The sequence below is a fragment of the Maniola hyperantus genome, chromosome 1, assembly GCF_902806685.2.
Source record: "Maniola hyperantus chromosome 1, iAphHyp1.2, whole genome shotgun sequence".
Classification (NCBI taxonomy): Eukaryota; Metazoa; Arthropoda; class Insecta; order Lepidoptera; family Nymphalidae; genus Maniola; species Maniola hyperantus.
In genome coordinates, this window is record NC_048536.1 from 8,586,112 (window position 1) to 8,600,108 (window position 13,997).

Sequence of the window (13,997 nt, forward strand, 5' to 3'; positions counted from 1 at the left end):
CCGCACCGCGCCGTTTCTCGATCGATTCGCACGTTTACGGGACACGTGACTCGCGTGGCCTGCTATAGGAGCGTAGGTCGCGCTCACGTGGACTCAGTCTACTCTAAAGGCACAATAATTATTGGATTGTATTTATCTGGTGTTGCGTCGAATTTTATTTCTTTACTAGTTAACCCGCAGCGCCCCGGCATTACCCGGGTGGGTTTACCTATTCCATATGACGTGTTATATTACAATATGTAATGATGTATGAAAAATATGTGGTAGCCTAGTGGTTAGGACATCGCCTTCCAATCGAAAGTCGGGGGTTCAATCCCGGGCACGCACCTCTAACTTTTCGAAGTTATGTGCTTTTTTAAGTAACTAAAATATCACTTGCTTTGACGGTGAAGGAAAACATCGTGAGGAAACCTGCGTGCCTGAGAGTTCTCCATAATGTTCTCAACGGTACAATAAACAACTAGTAAACAGTTTGATATTAAAAAAACATTGTCTAAGTGGTTACAAGAAAAAACGTAGGTACGACGAAACAGAATTACTTATAGGAATATAAATAGGTAGGTTAAATTTGAAATTTGTTATTTGTTATTAAAAATATACACACACTCACACACACATACACACTGATACACATATGTACACACACATACACACACATACACATACACACACACACACACACACGTATTTTTAAGTTTCATATTCATATCATATCACTCAATTTAGTTTTGTATAAGTGTTTATTTGTTAATGATGGAGGAGGGAGAGCGGGGACCCTGAGATACAGGTTTTGCAAACTTACTTCAGGGTCCCTGGCACAATTTTAAAAAGACCCTTTAAAACAAATAAATCATTTTATTTCAATCATTTCATTTCATTTCAACGGTGTGTGAAGTCTACCAATCCGCATATGGCCAGCGTGGTAGACTATGGCCAAAACCCTTCTCACTCTGAGAGGAGACCCGTGCTCTGTAGTGAGCCCGCGATGGGTTGATCATGATGATGATGATTACAATATGTACAATATGTAGTCACTTCCCATACCTATTATAAATATGAAAGTGTGTTTGTTGGTTTGTCCTTCAATCACGTCGCAACGGAGCAACGGATTGACGTGACTTTTTGCATGGTTACAATTAAAGACCTGGAGAATGACAAAAGCTGAAATTTTTATCCCGGAAAATCAAAGAGTTCCCACAGGATTTGTAAAAACCTAAATCCATGCGGACGATGTAGCAGAAGTATCAGCTAGTCAAACTTCCTCTTGAAATGTTCTGAATGATAAATTGTAAACATGAAGCATTAAACTATTTTATAATCGAGTAATTAAATTACACGAGGACACGTGACTCGTGATGCGATGCGTGGAGGAGAGATTTGAGTTTAGTTCGCGACAGGTTGAGATGGCAATCGGGGTATGCACACCCGCACGTCACCCGCGCTATCCCGCACCGGGTTAGCGCGGGGACTGTGCGAATTTCATAAAATACCTAGGTAATATCTATCTGCAACATTCATTTGTTCAGAAAATGTGTAATAGTTATTGTTAATGTGTATGTTATGTGTTAAGAAGTTTGTATTGTATTGTATTGTTTACTTTACTTAACTATTATACTGATCACACTGATCGCTTTCGATTTGCTGTTTGCCGATGACGAGTACGTCCTCCAGATCCGAAACTATTCATCAGATCTGCACTTTTACATGAGATTTTATTTAGTAGGTACACAATGCAATGAAAAAATAATTATTGTTAAAACCGGTTATATTTTGACTGAGTTATGGAATAATATCGACAAAATTCCCGAAAAAACCCAATTGTTTTTTGGTATAAAAACTATCCCATAATAATGTTTGTATAACCCGGAGTATTAGCTATCTATACATAATCCATACTAATATTATAAATGCGAAAGTGTGTGTGTCTGTCTGCTAGCTTTTTACGGCCCAACAGTTCAACCGATTTTAATGAAATTTGGTACAGAGTTAGCTTACATTCCGGGGAACGACATAGGCTATCCCGGAAAATTGAAGAGTTCCTACGGGATTTTTAAAAACCTCAATCCAGGCGGACGAAGTCGCGGGCATCATCTAGTAATATAATAAAGAGGTAGTTGTAAGTTTGTTTGTCCAGGTAATCTCTGGAACTACTGAACACTAGAAAGCTACATTGTTCCTGAGTATTTAAATAAATTAGAGATCTCTACGAAAATTGTAATAAACTCCCCTTGCTTGGTCACTAGTAAGTATAATAAGTATGCAACTTTCGTTCAAACCCTAGTTTCAGCGTGAAGCGTGCACGGACAGAGACAGACAAAAATTAAAAAGAACCGGCAACCGACTCGCTTACAAAGAGTTCCGTACCATCGTACAAGACATTACACTTTTTTTATAATTTTTATAGTGTTTTTACCTACACTTGAAGGAAATTTGTAAATAATTTTAAATACACATCAAAAATTGCGAACCGGTAGGAATCGAATCCGCGTCGGGCGCGATCCCAGGAGACGCGGGTTAGATTCCTGCTGGTTCGCAATTTTTGATGTGTATTTAAAATTACACTTTTTGTTCCCACACCTGGCCCACCGTGCAGGCAAGCACTCGTGACCTCAGGGACCGTCCGTCATAGAATAAAACCACAGTTTGTATCAACACACAGTGTCTAAATCGAAACGTAGACATGTTTATTGCGAACCCAAGGACGAACACAGCACTATACCAGCCTCAAATCATTATTCGCTTTAAAACCTATAGGGTAATTCCCTTGACTTAGAATCGTGAAATCTGGCAGGTAGCAATGTCTTAGATAGCACAAGTAAAGAAAGAAAATCGGCCAAGTGCGAGTCAGGCTCGCGTAATGAGGGTTCCCTACTACAGTCGTATTTTTTCGACATTTTGCACGATAATTCAAAAACTATGATGCATAAAAATAAATAAAAATCTGTTTTAGAATGTACAGGTGAAGACCTTTCATATGATACCTACCCCACTTGATATAGTCACTCGCTTCGAAAGTTGAAAATACTACTTATTAGTTCATGACCACAATTTTTTTTTGTGTGATCTAACCCTACGGTTTTGTGTGAACTAAATTCACGGTTTTCAGATTTTTCCCCAAATGTCAGCTATAAGATCTACCTACCTGCCAAATTTCATGATTCTAGGTCAACGGGAAGTACCCTGTAGGTTTCTTGACAGACAGACGGACAGACAGACAACAAAGTGATCCTATAAGGGTTCCGTTTTTCCTTTTGAGGTACGGAACCCTAATGAGAAAAACATGAATTTGTGGTAAAAAAATTAAAAAGTGTTATTTCTTGTACGATGGACGGAACGCACTAGCTAGACCGTTATTTTTTTATTGTTTCTCTTATGGTTTTCTCCCATATACATGTCTCGGCTAAAATATCAACAGCCTCGTTTAGTTTTAAACTTTAAAAGGACTCGGCTAGCGCGTCGGCCTTGTGAAATCACAACTTTACATACACGTGGAAAAGTTTTCAGTTGAAACTTTGCCTTCGAGTCCTGAAAACATGAAAGTATTTTGCAGGTTTCTTGTTTCAAAATTTTTGTTGCACTTTTATGGTACCAAGTTAGCCCAACTTATGTTTTGTTCCTTTGTTGCAGGTAAAACATGGAGTGGGTTCTCCGAAGTCCCCAAATCCATAACACTTTCAGCAACCTTGGATTTCCACTTCCAGATGGAGGGTATCACATAAACGAAAATTGCAACTGTATGTGATTATACACTTTTATTTTATTTTAAAATATATCGATAAACAGAATGAAAGACACAAATGTATTTAACAATATAAATGAATTAACAAAGTTTTTCTTTCAGCTGCTTTAGAGTCAATTTTTCACAACCTCATAACAGAAGATAAACATTTGCGAACATATCGCAGAAGTATCAGCTTTGGACAAAATATTAATAAAGACCTTGTACCTCTGTTAATTAACACCAAGGATGGTAAAACAATAGAGCTGTTAATTAAAATATTCGTCAATTTAACCATTCCGGTAGAATGCTTACTGTCTTTAGATTCAGTTTCAAGGACCGATATAGGGAGGCATACTATATTTGAAATAAATAATTTGCTTTCTTCGACAAAAATCGCACTTACTGATCATCGTGTAACAAAAGTTATTATTGAATTTTTAAAGAAGAATTCCGAAAATGAGCAAAAGGGGAAGCTGTCTCCGGAACAGTGTACAAATATAAGCAACAGCCTTTTAATTCTGCGTAACATACTACATATACCAGAAGATGTCAATTGCCACAGTCCAACATATAGTGGTCCACCTCACACAATTCAAAATCAGTTATTATGGAATTTATTTAGTCAAAGTATTGACAAAGTACTCATAAAATTAATGACAATTCCTGATGCGGTAAGTTTGTTAAGTACTTACTAAAGATTTGAGTTGGAATGAAATAGTAAAATTAGCACTCCAAGACGGTAAAATAAATAATTATCATTATAGCTGATGTATTGTTCGACGTCGATGCTACGGAATCCTTCGTGTGTGAGTCCGACTCGCACTTGGTCGGTTTTTTATTGTTTACTCACATGTGTAAAAATATTTGTACCTTTGAAGTAAAACTTTACTTACATGTGAAAAAGTTTTCACTTGAAACTTTGCCTTCGAGTCTTGAAAACATGAAAGTATTGTGTAGGCTTCCTGTTTCTAAATTTTTGTTGCACTTTTATGGTACCTAATTAGTCAGTAGGCTTAGTCTTAGCCTTAGTCACTAACCAGATGTTTAACTATATCCATGTACTTGAAGAACTAATTGAACTTGAACAGATAACACACGCTTTCGCATATTTTATAATATGGGTAGCGATTGTTTATCAGGGCTCAAAGTCAAGATGTGTGTTTTGTATTTTTTTCTTTTCACAGATAAACTGGGGAGTGACAATGGTGCAATTAATCGCCTTGCTGTACAAAGACCAACATGTGACCACCCTGCACAAACTGCTCAATATGTGGCTCGAAGCATCGCTCTCGGAAAGCTCTGAAGATAACGAGAGTAACACTTCGCCACCAAATAGGGGTACTGAGAAACAATCATAATATTATAGATTAGTTGACCCTTAATTATTTTATAGACAAATGTAAATGAGACCCCGAATTCCTTAAGAGTAATTTATACAGTGCGAGCTGTTGACTGGACAGTAGACACCTGCTCGAATTATGAACTCGACCAAAAAATATTGAAGTTACTCGGATGCGAACTACTGTCCAAACAATAATGTAACTCGTATGATACGTCTAAACAATGCTACTTGCTGCATTGCAGCTACTGACCCAGGCCATCTTGTGAGCTCGCACCGTGTAAACCAAACATTACCGCTACCGGCTGTTAAATATCACCTTGCCGACGACTAGGGGTACGATGAGATTATGTTTACGGATTAGCTCGTTTCCATCATGGTATACATCGTCACCATCGCAGTCAAGCTATTAAACGAATATAATTTTCCAAATCTATATCTAATCTTATAATAATACTGTGACTGGACGATTTCTGTACATCATGGAGGTATATTTTGAAAATTTTGATCGAAGGAAGCATTTTATTGTTGATAAAGAGCCCAAAAAAGTTTTTTTTTTAATTTTTGTTTGTCTGTTTGCGCACACTTCGCGCTAAAACTAAGTACGTCAAACACTTCCACTTAATTTCCCAGATTTATTTGACGATTTAAAAATCGGCGCTTAGCAGACTAAATTTAACTAAGCATGTAAATTAATATAGTGTTTGAGGTAAAATAGTTTTCATATCAACATATTATTTTGTAAGACAGGTTCAAGATGTTTTAAAAATAACTAAATTATACGTTGCGCAAGCTAAAGTCTGCAGTTTTTTATCAGGTAGTGATGATTCTTCCCCTATGTTAACGTCCGATCAAACATCGGATTCATCCGACACGGGAGCCAGTGGAAAGTGCAATGGGGAGCCCAACTCTGTAAATAATGGCTGGGACGACTCCTCCAGGAACAGTGGGAGTGAAAAACAAAACTTCCAGTCTCAAAACACGAATAATATGCCTAACGACTCTTGTGAAAGCGATCGAAGTAACTCCGTCGATAATCGTAACAGTTCGTGTAACAAAGTAAGTTGCATTTTATCTCATTACTAGCAGCCCGCTCCGACTTTGCCCGTTTTATGTATAAGTACGTAATATTATATAACCCCATCTGAAATAACACACTTTTTAATGGTGAAATATTCTTTCTAATAGGTGCAGTGGTCCCGAGTTAACCTTGAGATCATATTCTACATTGTACACACAAACTCACAAAATTCGCACTCTTTCTCATATTAATATGGTTAGATCTGAGATAAACTTATGTATGTACCGAACAACCACTATAGTTGAGCCATTATGAACGTGCGAACTGGGTCATAAATCATTACAATCATAGGGTTGTGAGAATGCTGCAGAGTCGTTATCGATATAACTAACAATCGGGGTATGAGGCGAGGGGACGCGCTATCCCGCACAGAGTGAGCGCGGGAGCTGTGCGGCGGGCCCACCCCGATCGCCGTCTCGACTATTTATTTATTTACACATTCTATACTTAACTATTTTTGTCACATACAACTCAAATTATTTATTTTAATATTATTATTATTATTTCTAGCAATATCTAGTCCATTTCAATTAAAAAAATATATATACCTTGATGAATATGTGAACAAAATTTTTATATTATTAAAAATTTACAGGAAAATAATTACATGAAAGAAGGAACAAATACAAACAATGTTATGAAAAATAATGAAAAGAAAACCGTTATTTCGGAAAATTCGGACTGTGGTTATGGAACACAGATCGAAAACCAAGAATCTATATCGACTTCTAGCAACGAAGACGAATTACCAGCGAAAAAACCAGTTCACCAAAAACCGCATACAACTAAACAGAGAATAAATAACAAGTCTCGACCAAGTGTGACTCTTCAGGAACGTAAAAGAAAAAAAATCGTAAAGAGGGGTAAAGCAAACATGTAAGTCACTACTAAATTCACATTTCGTGGTAGCCTAATTTATTTATTGCCTTTATATTATGCTATTGTTAATTTTTTTTCAGTATAAACGTGCAAGGTTTATCACACACCACGCCAACCGATGACGATATATCTAACGTATTGAAAGAATTCACCGTAGATTTTCTTTTGAAAGGTTACAACTCTTTAGTTCGAACTCTGCATTTACAAATCCTCACTAATGTCGAGCTAGAAATTGACACTTCACACTTTTTTTGGCTTGTGACCTATTTCCTCAAGTTTGCCACTCAGATTGAGTTGGATTTAGAACATGTCTGCTGTGTATTGTCCTTTGAGATCGTGTCATATTTAACCGCGGAAGGAGTGAACTTGTGTGAGCAATTTGAACTAGCTATCAAGTTGGACGGAAATGACTTAAAGCCAAGTATAAGGAGACTTCACCTGGTAAGTAATTTAATAGCTATTACATACATATCTGTTTAGTGATTATTGTCCTTTTTCCTTAGATTGTATCATAAGGGAGCAAAATAATATTTTTACGACGAGTAGCCTCGGGATGCAAGCTATCTCTGTAACAAACTTTGTCAAAATCGGTTAAACGAATGGGCTAGCAGACAGGCACACTTTCGCATTTATAATATTACTAGATGATGTCCGCGACATCGTCCGCGTGGATATAGGTTTTTAATTCCGCGGGAACTCCGGGATAAAAAAGAGCCCATGTGTTAAGTCGGGGTATGAGCTATCTTCATTCCCAGCCAAATCCGTCCAGTAGTTTTTGCGGGAAATAATATCAAACATTACACCCATACAAACTTTCGCCTTTATAATAGGTATTAGTGTTATTAAATAGATTGATGTTTTTCAAATCATGACCATGAATTTGATATCACTAATTTTTACCACGCAGGTTGTTACAGCTATCCGAGAATTCGTTCAAGCAATTGAAGTGTACAAGAAATCAGCACATATTTGTAACAACGACAAACACGAACTTGATAAGTTGCAAGTCAAAATGTGTGAAACAGATGAACTGCGTTCGCTTTTAGTGCTGCTTTTGAGGTACTATAACCCTAAGTATCATTCGAAGCAGTATCTGCAGGTAAGCAGTAAATTTGCTTATCATAATTTTGAATCGCATGTGACAAATAACAAAATATATGTGTGAGGGGGCTGACATACATAAATGTAAAAGCCTGTTAATAAAAGATTAAAAAAAAAAAAAAAAAAGTGTGAGGTTTTTGCAGCGCTTAGTGAGGCAAAAAGAAACTTATTGTCGAGTTTTTAATTAAACAACATTTTTTGATGTTTCCAGTGCTACCAGATTGAATTATTATTTATGAAAATTAAATAGTGCTGGTGGCAACAACATATTGGTATGAACCACAGACTCAGTTGGTACAGCAGCTACGGGTAACTTTAGAAACGTGTCGCACATTATAAGTCAATAGCTGAATGGAATTAATGGTGTAACCTGCTGTAATTTTTTTATTCACATCTAAGATCACCTAATTAGTCAATAAAACACTTTTAGTTAAATCATATTCTAAAATCATTTTTTAAAGCGCTATTATATCAATGTTACCCATGTCTAGGTATTTATTTTACTCAAGTAATTATTTATAATGCTTCTTTTTTACTCTGCTTGTGTGAGCTCAATCTAAAATAGAGAAGCGGGGAACTGGTTTATTCACTCATTCACATGACACAACTGAGCCACATAGCCTTAAATATGGCATCATTATTTTACGATTTGATAATTAGCTAATGTCAAAACGTGTTGTTTAATTAAAAATCCGACTATAGACTTATAGAGCCTTTGCACTCCACGACTTTACTGTACTTCACGACAACAATATGTACAGCTAACTGTGAAGTGTGCCAAAAGCAATAATAAATACACTCGTCAAAATAACAACCCTCCTTTTGGGTCGGGGGTTAAAAACGACAATCAGCATCGAATTTAAACTTGTTTTCTTTTTAAGTTTCAACATTAGGTACACAATAAAATGAATCTCATACATCCTATGTCTTACATACTAGAGAGAAGGAAAACTTAAACAAATTATTTTTTAAATAAAACAGCGGAATTGGTGTTATTTTACATTAATTCTTCACAATACTTGTTTTAGGATCTGGTCGTGACTAATCACATTCTTCTGATGTTTATGGACAACGTCATGAAATTGCCCGGTTACAAAGGCACTGGCACTATGGTTGATCATATAAGACAGTAAGGTTTTTACATGTCTTTAATGCTGATCTGTGTGATAGATATGATGTGCTATCGTACCTATAATTTACAATAGCTTAGAGAAGAGAATAAGGTCAGCGAGAGGGTCTTTAAAAAGTTAAAGGAACACTTCCTCAGGGACCCCTTAACTGGCTAAGTTCTGCTGTTAATTTTATTTTATGTTCGTATCTTAGATTGAGAGATTGGTCCCTGATAGGCTAGTTGACACTTTTTTAAAGTAGGTCTTAAATGGTTACTATTTGTCCTATTAGATCAAAAAAATTAACACTATATTTTTTTGCGCCCTAAAAACCGTAAAACTTTAATTTAAAAATATATTTTTCTTAGACAGGTGAAAACACTGTCGGCCATGTTTGGCCGATAGATTATCTGTGCTCTGACGTCATGCATTTGTAAACAACAGCATAACCTCCCAAAGTTTAATAAACATGACTTCTATACTAGTTTACATGAAAAATATAGTAATTATCGTTATTGTATCATCCGAAAATGTAAAAAACGCATCGATAAAGACCACAGGAAAGTTGTGGATTAGAGTGCCCAGTGAAATAAATATACGTAACACGCGAAGACTTGCTTAAAGGGATCCTATATGACTAACGATTTCAACCCAAATTTATTTTTGCAAAGATCACTTTGTTGTAAGTCTTACTTAATAACTTATTCAATTTATAAAGAGAAAACGATATTTTTTACGTTTACTATGAGTTTTTAGAAATATATAAAAACTAGCTTATGCTCGTGACTTCGCCCGCGTGGACTTCATAAATTTCAAACCCCCATTTAACCCACTCAGGGGTGGAATTTCATAAAATCCTTTCCTAGTGGATACCTTCTCTTTACCTACAAAGAACACACCCACCAAATTTCAAGTATCTAGGACCAGCTGTTTAGATGTTTAGGCTGTGCGTTGATATATAAGTTAGTCAGGACTTTAAATTTTATATATATGGATACTACGTTAGTCCCCGCGTGACATAGGGATGACATTTCTTTGTTTACATATTTAATGACGTCACATCATGGCTGACAGCGTTTTCTGCGTTTCAAATAAAAATAAAAACTGTATCGATGCGTTTTTTACATTCTCGGATGATACAATAACGATAATTACTATATTTTTCATGTAAACTAGTATAGAAGTCATGTTTATTAAACTTTGGGAGGTTATGCTGTTGTTTACAAATGCATGACGTCAGAGCACAGATAATCTATCGGCCAAACATGGCCGACAGTGTTTTCACCTGTCTAAGAAAAATATATTTTTAAATTAAAGTTTTACGGTTTTTAGGGCGCAAAAAAATATAGTGTTAATTTTTTTGATATAATAGGACAAATATTAACCATTTAAGACCAACTTAAAAAAAGTGTCAAGTAGCCTATTACAAAATGACAGCGGCCATTATCCTATATGTTATTGGTCTGTGGCGGCCATCGCGCTACTGGCGCCCTCTGCGTTTAGCTTTGCGTCAGCATCCCCATTAGTACCACGCTACCATAAATCGTAGGCAATCAATGTTGCCGTCTTTAGTGTACAAATCATTGCTCATCATCACCGTCATGGGCTGCAAGCTGCTAGTGGCCAAGGTTGCGCCCGCCACGCAAGTCTACTTCAGGCACCACTCCCTTCTTCCACACGCCGCAGTAAGCCAGACAGTACGAGTTGTGTTTGAAAATATCTATGTTTGGGTGGATCATATTTTTTTAATGGCTCCAGAATATCAACAAACAAATGTTTTTTTAAACATTTTTTTCAATAATAAATTATGCTGAATTCACTCCCTGGTGATGTTCTGGAGTCATTAAAAAAATAGGCTCATAATCCACCCAACCCACTACAGATACTGCCTGGACTACAGTGGATGTATGACACTCATGCCAAATTCTTACCGCAAAATCTTCACAGAGACATACGAAATAGCAACTTTTTACTTTATTTGACTTATATTATATTTATTGGCGGACTGATCAGATGGATTTGACCGGACCGGAAGCTTCGATTTTGGATTTTTTCTAATAGATGTAAATCTGTAAAAATATGCGTAAAGTAAAATCTTAAAGCTCTTATGTGGCTTTCAGATTTTGTTCCATAGAAATAATGTATCAGTACGGTCTTCTCTTAGAGGATTATGAGGGAAACGGTGAATTCGTGAATGACTGCATATTCACAATGATGCATCACGTCGGCGGCGAACTGGAAAGCTTAATTTCACTGTTTCAGCCAAAAATCTTGAAGATTTTCACTTTAATTTTTAAGTCGGAATTCGAAATATGTGACGTAAGTAACTAGCCTTTGTATTTTTATTTTGGTATCTTATATATATTATAACGCATTATTTAATATGGATGATTATTATGATGCACGATTATTATGATGTTGGTTTTTTATATTTTTATTTTAGGTTTTTTAGTATAGAAATAGAAATATTTTTTACTCAATTAAACTTTTACAAGTATGTTGGTCCTTTTGAATCGTCAAATGCTAGATGCATTGGTTTTTTAGTGTAAGTTCATTCAATTTACAACCGGCAGTTACTCAGCCTCCTTGGCAGTTAATAGTTCCTGAACTCCCACGACTTGGAAGTACTGTACCCTGCAGAAATCAGGATTAAGGAGTTTGGAGTTACCTACAATATTGATTCGCCTTATTGATAAGAACAAATCAGATCCCCCAAAACTTACAACAAGGCAGAGTATAGGTACACCTGCAGCAACAGGATTGAGGAGTTGGAACTAGCTGGGACCATCTCGCAAACTTCCTCTATCGAATAAAAAAAACACACAAATAGATCTAGAAATTTCTGCGAAAAAAAGACATAAGCGCCAAATCGAAAACCGGTTCTTTTAGGAGTCGCGTAAAAACCCTGTGGAAACTCTTTAATTTTCTGCAATAAAAAGTATCCTATGCCCATTCCCAGCATGCAAGCTATCTCTGTGCCAAATGTTAGGCTTGGTTCAGCAGTTGAGGACCTTGAGGCGTGAAAAGTTAACAAACAGGCCGAGTTACTTGAACATTTATAATATTAGTATGGATGTAATATTTTATCTATGAAAATGATGGGACCAGCCGGGTATCTTTTGTGTTAGGTATTAAGTATATGAAATTTTTGGATTAACACTTTGTAGGACTGGTCCGATCTAATAGAGTATGTGATAAACACATTCATAAAGAAGCCATACAAGCTACAAAGTTCAGTGCAAGTCCGCCTGGATGCGGAGATGTTTGAGAACGATACGAGGTTGAAAGAATTACTAGAATCTACCGACAATACGGAGAAATTCATGCCAGAAAAATTGTTATTGCAAGAAGAAAAATTGGTCCAACCCAATAATTCTAATGGGTAAGTTATCTTAAGTTATAGTTAAATATGGGAAATAAATATACGTTAAATATACGTGGCGATAGGCTAGAGGCTAAGGGTGAGATCTATAGAGCGCACTCGGACTTTACTTAGACTTAAGAAAAAGTTAAAACGAGACAGATGTATATTTCTTACATAAATCTATTATTTTAACTCAATCTTAAGTCTGAGCAAAGTGCGCTCTATAGATCTCAGTCTATTGTGAGGGTCGGGGGTTTGTTCCTGGGACTTAAAATTTTAAATTTTCGGAGTTATGTGCGTTTTATGCCATTAAAATGTCATTTTCTTTAACGGTAAAGGAAAACATCGTGAAAAAACCTGCATGCCTGAGAGTTCTCCATAATGTTCTCAAAGGTGTGCGTGAAGTCGGTCAATCCGCACTTGACCAGCGCGGTGGACTGTGGCCTAAACCCTTCTTATTCTGACCTGTGTGACAGTGAGACCTATGGTGGCCACAGGTCTCACTGAGCTGGCGATGGGTTGATGATGACGACGGAACACTAAAAACGATTTTTGTGTTATAGTTGGACCGAAGATGAACTATCATCACTGAGTTGGAATTACTTACAATGCAACGACTTACCAGATGTGATCGCGGAAATTGTGAAGATGTTCAAAGACGACGGAGTTATAAAGACCCGCGAGTCGGTTGTTAAAGAACTCTATAATCAGTTCATCATAAACAAAGAACAGTTTAACAAACTTTCAAAAAGGGAGTCCGAAAAACCGGCCAAGAACATAGTTCAAGAAATTAAGGAAACTCGGGAGAATGAAATTGGCAAGCTGTGCGAGCAACTCATACAGGATGGGAAATCTGAATTTTTAGACTGGGTTCAAAATGTTCTTTTAGAATGTTGCTCCGCCAAAATATATTTGGAGAAGAAGACTTCGGAAACACTTTGTTTCGCAACCTTTCCAAAAAATGGGCAGCCGTTTGAGCATTTTACACAAAAACCTAAAGATTTGCCACTTGTATCACCGGTATCCTATCATTCATTACGTAAGCATATTATTCCCTATTTCTCAATTCAGTTACCATTATAAAATAAGAAATTCACCTATTGTCATTTTCAGTTCTGAGCCACTCTGTGCCACTTGTACCATGGAACGACCAGCAAGCCTCCATTTGTAAGGATTTGAAATTTTTGCAACTTTTACACAAACTCGGATTTCATATGCCAGTAGATACTGGAAAAGTTTTTATTAGAATACCACATTTTTGGACACCCGATTTTCTGTATGAAGTAGCGGGCAAAATTTCACCTATTGATATTTGTAAGTCTGCAACCTAAAACTTATTTATGAATTTATATTCTCACTTGGAACTTTGAGACGTGCCAATAATATATATATATATATTTATT

General features: G+C 36.4%; 1 protein-coding gene across 1 annotated transcript in view; it reads left to right on the top strand.

Annotated features, from left to right (window-relative positions):
* Window positions 1-13,997, top strand: part of tim (timeless) — a 29,330-nt gene that overhangs the window by 10,339 nt on the left and 4,994 nt on the right. Inside the window, exons 2-13 of the mRNA XM_034972834.2 lie at window positions 3,628-3,734; window positions 3,842-4,392; window positions 4,906-5,059; window positions 5,878-6,119; window positions 6,737-7,017; window positions 7,101-7,461; window positions 7,928-8,119; window positions 9,150-9,250; window positions 11,351-11,549; window positions 12,398-12,612; window positions 13,158-13,633; window positions 13,708-13,908. Of these exons, the coding sequence (XP_034828725.1) occupies window positions 3,635-3,734; window positions 3,842-4,392; window positions 4,906-5,059; window positions 5,878-6,119; window positions 6,737-7,017; window positions 7,101-7,461; window positions 7,928-8,119; window positions 9,150-9,250; window positions 11,351-11,549; window positions 12,398-12,612; window positions 13,158-13,633; window positions 13,708-13,908 (3,073 nt within the window). The 5' untranslated portion in view covers window positions 3,628-3,634. The remainder of the gene's footprint in view (window positions 1-3,627; window positions 3,735-3,841; window positions 4,393-4,905; window positions 5,060-5,877; window positions 6,120-6,736; window positions 7,018-7,100; window positions 7,462-7,927; window positions 8,120-9,149; window positions 9,251-11,350; window positions 11,550-12,397; window positions 12,613-13,157; window positions 13,634-13,707; window positions 13,909-13,997) is intronic.